This window comes from Hoplias malabaricus, chromosome 6 (genome assembly GCF_029633855.1).
Source record: "Hoplias malabaricus isolate fHopMal1 chromosome 6, fHopMal1.hap1, whole genome shotgun sequence".
Classification (NCBI taxonomy): domain Eukaryota; kingdom Metazoa; phylum Chordata; class Actinopteri; order Characiformes; family Erythrinidae; genus Hoplias; species Hoplias malabaricus.
Genome location: NC_089805.1, coordinates 3,711,512 through 3,719,011, shown reverse-complemented (window position 1 = coordinate 3,719,011; position 7,500 = coordinate 3,711,512). Strand labels below are relative to the sequence as shown.

At 41.2% G+C, this 7,500-nt stretch overlaps 1 protein-coding gene across 1 annotated transcript in view; it reads right to left on the bottom strand.

The window, feature by feature from the left end:
* Window positions 1–4,969: 4,969 nt before the first annotated feature.
* tufm (Tu translation elongation factor, mitochondrial) overlaps window positions 4,970–7,500 on the bottom strand; it is an 11,014-nt gene continuing 8,483 nt past the window's right edge. The window contains 2 exon segments of the mRNA XM_066674657.1: window positions 4,970–6,038; window positions 6,450–6,569. Of these exon segments, the coding sequence (XP_066530754.1) occupies window positions 5,868–6,038; window positions 6,450–6,569 (291 nt within the window). The 3' untranslated portion in view covers window positions 4,970–5,867.

The following is a 7,500-nucleotide window of genomic DNA, read 5'->3' as shown; positions in this document are numbered from 1 at the left end:
GTGTGCTTATGTGTTTGTCTGTTTGTGTGTGTGTGTGTGTGTGTGTGTGTGTGTGTATTTGAATGTATCTAAGTGCACACTTATATCTTTTTAGACTACATTATACCTGATGCAATGGGAGGTGAGGCCACAGCCTCAGAGCAAAATTACAGCAACTACCTTAAGCCACCTCAAAATACAATGGATGCCGGTAACTACACACACACACAGATCACACACACTTCACACACAATTCAATTAATATGCAGTTTGTCTTCCCTTGCTGTGATAACAACTCCTAAGAAGACTATATAAACATCACAGGGTTCTACATATTCGTTAACAAACTGCCTCTCTCTCTCTCTCTCTCTCTCTGCCTCTCTCTCTCTCTCTCTCTCTCTCTCTCTCTCTCTGCCTCTCTCTCTCTCTCTCTCTCTCTCTCTCTCTCTCTCTGCCTCTCTCTCTCTCTCTGCCCCTCTCTCTCTCTCTCTCTCTCTCTCTCTCTCTCTCTGCCCTCTCTCTCTCTCTCTGCCTCTCTCTCTCTCTCTCTGCCTCTCTCTCTCTCTCTCTCTCTCTCTCTCTCTCTCTGCCTCTCTCTCTCTCTCTCTCTCTCTCTCTCTCTCTCTCTCTCTCTGCCTCTCTCTCTCTCTCTCTCTCTCGCCTCTCTCTCTCTCTCTCTCTCTCTCTCTCTCTCTGCCTCTCTCTCTCTCTCTATCTCTCTGCCGCTCTCTCTCTCTCTCTCTCTCTCTCTCTCTCTGCCTCCCACTCTCTCTCCTCTCTCTCTCACTACTCTCTCTCTCTCTCTCCCTCTGCCTCTCTCTCTCTCTCTCTGTCTCTCTCTCTCTCTTTCTCCCTCTGTCTTTCTCTACAGATGGAGAATCATATGAGAACATGGAGGGATGTGTGTATGCACAGCCTCGCAAAACCACCAAAAAGCGCCCACAGAGTCCTGAAGATGACGGTAACACAAGCAGTCACACCCCTTACATCACCAAATAAATAAATAAATAAATAATAATAAAAAAAAATAAAACGCATCTGCCATGGTGTGAACGCCACACACAAACTGACCAACAAACACAAACACACACACACACATATGCAAAAGTGTTGTTTTTAGTTGCTGTTCGCAGCTGTTGTTACCTGTGGTTTTAGTCGTATGGTTGTTTACACTCCTGTGGTTCCAGTCTTTAGGGAGCTCACATCTTGCATATTGGTACTATGTCCTTCCCTAAAGTAACAGAGAACATTATGTATACAATTATGAACATAGCATTTACTTAATATCGGCACGCTGTTTAACATCAAAATATTTTCCTTAAAATGATGTCTATTTAATTATTTTTAATGTTTTAAAATGTCATCTATGATCAGCCACCCAAGGAAAACGCTTTACTTTATAGAGGAAAATAATAGGTATCACTTTAGAATAAGAATACACATATAATACAATGTTTATAAAATGGTTATTAATTTGTTGTACACATATTAAAAATCATTAATAATCATTTATAACACATAGATGGAAAGGGTATCAATGGCTAACCTGTTATTTGCGAAATAGCGAATATCTAGTGAATATAGTGAATATCTTTGCCAAATAGTGAACGTCTGTACTGTTAAACTTCAGATAAAAAATAGTGACCTTCGTCTTCTCCATCGATCGACATGAAGCCTGCCAGCTTCAGCACAAATTTGTTAATAACTTTAACCATTAAACCACTTTAATTAATTAACCAGGGCGGCACGGTGGTGCAGCAGGGAGTGTCGCAGTCACACAGCTCCAGGGGCCTGGAGGTTGCGGGTTCGATTCCCGCTCCGGGTGACTGTCTGTGAGGAGTGTGGTGTGTTCTCTCTGTGTCTGCGTGGGTTTCCTCCGGGTGACTGTCTGTGAGGAGTGTGGTGGTGTTCTCCCTGTGTCCGCATGGGTTTCCTCCGGGTGACTGTCTGTGAGGAGTGTGGTGTGTTCTCCCCGTGTCCGCATGGGTTTCCTCAGGTGTGATCCGGTTTCCTCCCACAGTCCAAAAACACACGTTGGTAGGTGGATTGGCGACTCAAAAGTGTCCGTAGGTGTGAGTGTGTGTGTGTGTTCTGTGTTGCCCTGTGAAGGACTGGCGCCCCCTCCAGGGTGTGTTCCCGCCTTGCGTTCAATGATTCCAGGTAGGCTCTGGATCCACCTCGACCCTGAACTGGATAAGGGTTACAGATAATGAATGAATGAATTAATTTACCACCGATAGAATGTTTGCCCTATCTCTGTTTATAAATAGCTAATAATGTGAAATCAACCGAATTAATAACCATGCAATAAGCAGTTTTTTAAACAATTGTTAAACCCTTTATTTAAGTGTGTAGTCTTATTTTAAAGTAGGTACCATAATTATTAAGAAGAGGATGTATGTCTGTACTAAGCCCATGCACAGAGTGGAGGGATTAGTCAGAAAGTCAGCAGGGATTACAGCTGGAGCGCTGCAGTCAGGAAGCTAAAACTGGGCTGTGGTTCGATCTTTCAGCAGGACAAGGATCCAAGTGCACTGTAAAGTCAACAACGAAGATTAGATTGATTAACAGAAACAAGATTCTGACATGGATATATTCCCCTCTTCCTCTCTTCTTTCATTATTATGCACGTAATACACTGTCCATTCGTTCTGTTTCCCCAGAATCCTATGAGAATATGGAGGGCAATGCCAACTCCCTCAAGTTAAACCCAGCAATTCACCACAGCACACAAACATTGGGAGGATGATGGTAAGTGTAGGTTTAATTTCCACAAACTTCCCTGTAAAACAGACTACCAAGTCTAGGCCTGCACTATGGCCCCAAGACAAACTTTAAATACAATTCACTGTTGGCTGAGGGCTAATGTACTAATAGAAATCCCAATAGGGAATGTAAGCAGAAATCATGTTGGGTGTTTCTAGACTTACATCTAGGTCCTGACCAAACACCTAGTGGTAATAGTGAGCATCACATTGCACACCCACTCTCTATTAAGATGACCTTAACACTAAGATGTTTTTGTGAGAATTTTTTTTCTTCATTATTTTCTGAGAAATGTTAGTTTCCCAAATATTATTTCTGTAATATGTGTGTGTTTTAGAGTCATATGTGCGTATGGACAGTATCAAGGAACAGAACAATGGCTGGACTGAGAGAAGTGTGAGAGAGAGGAGCGTGACCACAGGTCAGAGGGAGAAAGAGATGAAACACAGTGGTATTTCAGACCAAAAGCTTTCAAACAGGGGACGTGAAGCTGGAAATGACTGGTGAAGTACTTTGTAAAGATTATGATATGAAAAGATACGGCTGAGAAGAAGGGGGTTTACAACGTAAATTTTTTTTTTCCCCTGAAACTTTGAGCTCATGTGAGGAGATGGATCAAGAAAAGCATACACCATGACAAAGAAATAATTTGGGCAAAAATACTCAATTTCTTGGCTTACCCCAAAAGATGTTTGTGTTTGGTGTAGCTAGTTCAATGAAAATATTAGGTAATGCTAACAATGCTAACAATTAATCAAACCTGGTGTTAGCATACTGACTACTAACTGTTAGCCACATTAGCTTTGATATTTTGCTGTGCTTCAGAACAGTTAAAACATTTAGCTAATAATGGAAGCTGCATTATGCTAATCATCAAAAAACTTCCCTATTGACACTGGTTTTAAAGACACCTTGAGAATCAGGGCTTTTTTAACCACTTTAACCACTTTGTTAGCTGTTGCTGTTATATGCTAGAAGGCATATCACACAGGAAAAACGCTGTCAATGCCATGGCTGAGCAGTTCAGCTTCAAAAATGCAGTCTCTAATGGAGAATCAGAGCAAGGTTTCTCATGTTACAAACCTAAGGAACAATCTCATCAACTTGTGGGGTTTCAAGCTGTAGGCAGATGGCAATAGAGTGGGTATATTCATAAATCCGCACAAATGAAGGGATATGTTTGAGATACAGCACTTTTAAGGCATCCAGATTTTTTTTGGTCTTGAAAATAAACTGTAAATATGCTCTTTGATGACCATTCATGGGGTTTTCAGGGTTTAACTGGCGAGTGAAGAGGGAATTTCAGTTATTTCCACATCGGCTAGACTTTTATTGTACTTTGTACCACTATCGCATCTTTATCCCTAGATGTATTGTTCATCGCTAAAAAATATTTGTAGACAGACATTATGTATTTTTGACTGATCTGCTACATTTGGATCAAATAGAAAATTGTAATATTACATATATACATTACATTTCACTGCTTTTAGAGGGGAACAGCAGCAGCAACCTTCTCAATTCTGAACATCTGAAGAGTAAACCATGTTCATGTTCAATTTTGTTTACTCCACGTTTTGTGCATTTAAATGTGTACATTGTTCATTTTTAACCTAATTAACTTCAGATCAAATGTAATGTGAATACAAAAAGGTGCTAGAGATGAAAGGCTTCTGCAGCAGAAGCTAGGTTGTAAAATACCTGTTATTACCCGATGTTATTAGCATTCATGTGACTGAATGCTAACCAATCCTTGGAGCAATCTTTCAGAATATATTGTAAAGCCTTCACAGAAGAGTAAACAGCTGTTATTAATGGACGACAAAGGAGGGGGGCATGTTCTCAGGATATTAGTAACCTTAAATTAATAAGAAATATCGGGAAAAAAACAGGTGTCTGTATAATTTTTAGCCATTGAAGTTTCATAAAGCTGATTTACCTTTTAATTAAAAATTCTTTTTTTAATTACTGGCTCTGGTCAAATTTGTTACAATTATAACCAGTAAATTAAGTTCCTGATGAGATCTGGTGCAGGATAATTCATAAAACAACTGACTATAACCCTGTTAAAATGTAAATATGTACAATAATAAATATTTGATTAAATGTATGATTCCAGCTTTTGACTGCATTAATATATAAAATATATAAAATAAACTATAGCATGTTATTCTATGCATCACAAAAATGTACATACATCAGGAAATCTATTAAATACATTTTATTACATCGACCACATTAATTAGCGAGTTTATAGACAGAACTTTCAGAAGCAGAAACAGACTGTGGAACCTTGCTGCTTGACTTTACGAGTGGATTTGTGTGTATACAAAGCTATGTATATAATTCATTCTTCCACCATTTTGAGGCCTCAACCTTAGACTTTCAGACAGATGGGAGCTAAGAACCTTGTGGGCTGTTGTTTAAAAACCAAACCATTAGCCATGCTTTTTTTTCCTGACAGTGAAATACAGCTGAAGTTGGTCATTAGAGTTGAGTGCACTGAACATCCAGGCCAAGAGTTTACAACGGGGCCCTTTCCCAGGTACTGCAAACCACAATCAAACTAGAGCTCGTAATAAATTCGCCAAATTGGAGGTTTTTGAGAAACAGTTCCTTCTCAGTTTCGCAGTGGAGCGTGTATGCTAATGTACTGGATAAGTAATGGAAGATTAAAGCTCACCAATTCGCGCCATGATCACACAGAAATTCTGTTATAGGATGTTTCCTATAAGACAATGTCATATACGGCTTATCTTCCATCACTTGTCAACTACATTAACTTCATTGTCTCAGTGCAAATCTACAAAAGCAGAATTCAGACAACAAGGCATGTCTACAATTATAAACCTCATTTGGGGTAAGATTGGGGGAAATTTGTATAATGTTCTTCCCACTAGAAATATTCCTTTAAGCCTGGGAAACTAAACAGTATACCACTGGATTCCCGCTGATGGAACACTCCACCTCACTGTACACCAAAACTATTTGGTTTTCCGAGAAGTATTAACGTTGAACCAGTTTAAATGTTGGACGGCTCCCTATCCCAGCTCCGCCACATTCCAGCCCCATCCTCATTATTACCCTCCCAATCAACCCCCTATCCCTCCCCTCTGTCCTTTTCAGCCCCAGTTGTGCTGGTCTTCTTCTGCGGCCACCAGGATCTCCGTCACCAGCCCAGTGCCAATGGTTTTGTTTCCGTCTCTCAGTGTGAACCTTTGACCTTTCTCCAGAACCATGGGCTGCCGGAGAGTCAGGGTCAGGGACGTGTCCTCACCTGGCATGACCATCTCCTACACACACACACACAATTAGAAAATTATTTACTTATAGGTGGGTATATATCGATACACAGAGCAAAAGAGGCACATAAATGAATCTATACGTCAAAAGGTTTGAAGGCAATTTTCAGATACAAATGCCTTTATGCTTGGTGTATAACTAGATACTGACTGCCAGGTTTTATTAAGGGTCTATTTAATGAGAAAAGAGCAGGATACTTTATAAACGGAATCCAATGTGGATTGGTTAGATTCCGTAAACAACTTGAGATAATGGAACAGTCCAAAATGTCAAGTTTCAGCACCAGCTACTATTGGACAACAACAGTGGTGTATAGTGATTGTAACATTAACATTGAGAGAAAGAGAGTGGGGGTGGGGTGCAGTGACCGTATGCGAGAAATAGACTGAACATTGGCGTACTTTGTCGATAGGTAGCTGGACTCTGCAGGCCATGTCCCAGGTCAGAGAGAACATGACAGGCATGAAGTTAGTGACAAAGGGCTTGTGCCTGCCACCCTCTTCTTTACTCAGGATATACACCTTAAACACACACACACAAAAATGAAGTGAGAATAAATATTGGATTGAAGGGTAGTAACAGGCAACAACTTCTGCAGCACTACTAAGGCTTTAGGCTGCATATCAGTACATTTCTGGAAAGGTTTAAATGGGATTGATCTATGAAAGCATTAGTGAAGTTCAGTACCAGTGTTGGATGATTATCCCTGGATCGAACACATCCCAAATATATTAGAAAAATACATAACTTCAGGGAACACAGTTGTACTACTCTACAATTCAGTTAGGTGTTTAATAGCTTTCTAGCCAATGGTTGACATTAGTCGTGTCGATCTTAAGCTCATGTGCAATTTCTCTGGAATCTGCCGTTTATTTTCATGCTTTTCTGTGGAGGTTATACAAGCTGTGTGCACAAAACAGAATGTGTCACTTTGAATGATACGATTACAGAAAATGAAGAAATGAATTAATAAAATAATGAATGAATGCAGGGCGGCACGGTGGTGCAGCAGGTAGTGTCGCAGTCACACAGATCCTGGGGCCTGGAGGTTGTGGGTTCGATTCCTGCTCTGGGTGACTGTCTGTGAGGAGTGTGGTGTGTTCTCCCTGTGTCTGTGTGGGTTTCCTCCAGGTGACTGTCTGTGAGGAGTGTGGTGTGTTCTCCCTGTGTCTGCGTGGGTTTCCTCCGGGTGACCATCTGTGAGGAGTGTGGTGTGTTCTCCCTGTGTCTGCGTGGGTTTCCTCCGGGTGACTGTCTGTGAGGAGTGTGGTGTGTTCTCCCTGTGTCTGCGTGGGTTTCCTACGGGTGACTGTCTGTGAGGAGTGTGGTGTGTTCTCCCTGTGTCTGCGTGGGTTTCCTCCGGGTGACTGTCTGTGAGGAGTGTAGTGTGTTCTCCCTGTGTCTGCGTGGGTTTCCTCCGGGTGACTGTCTGTGAGGAGTGTGGTGTGGTCT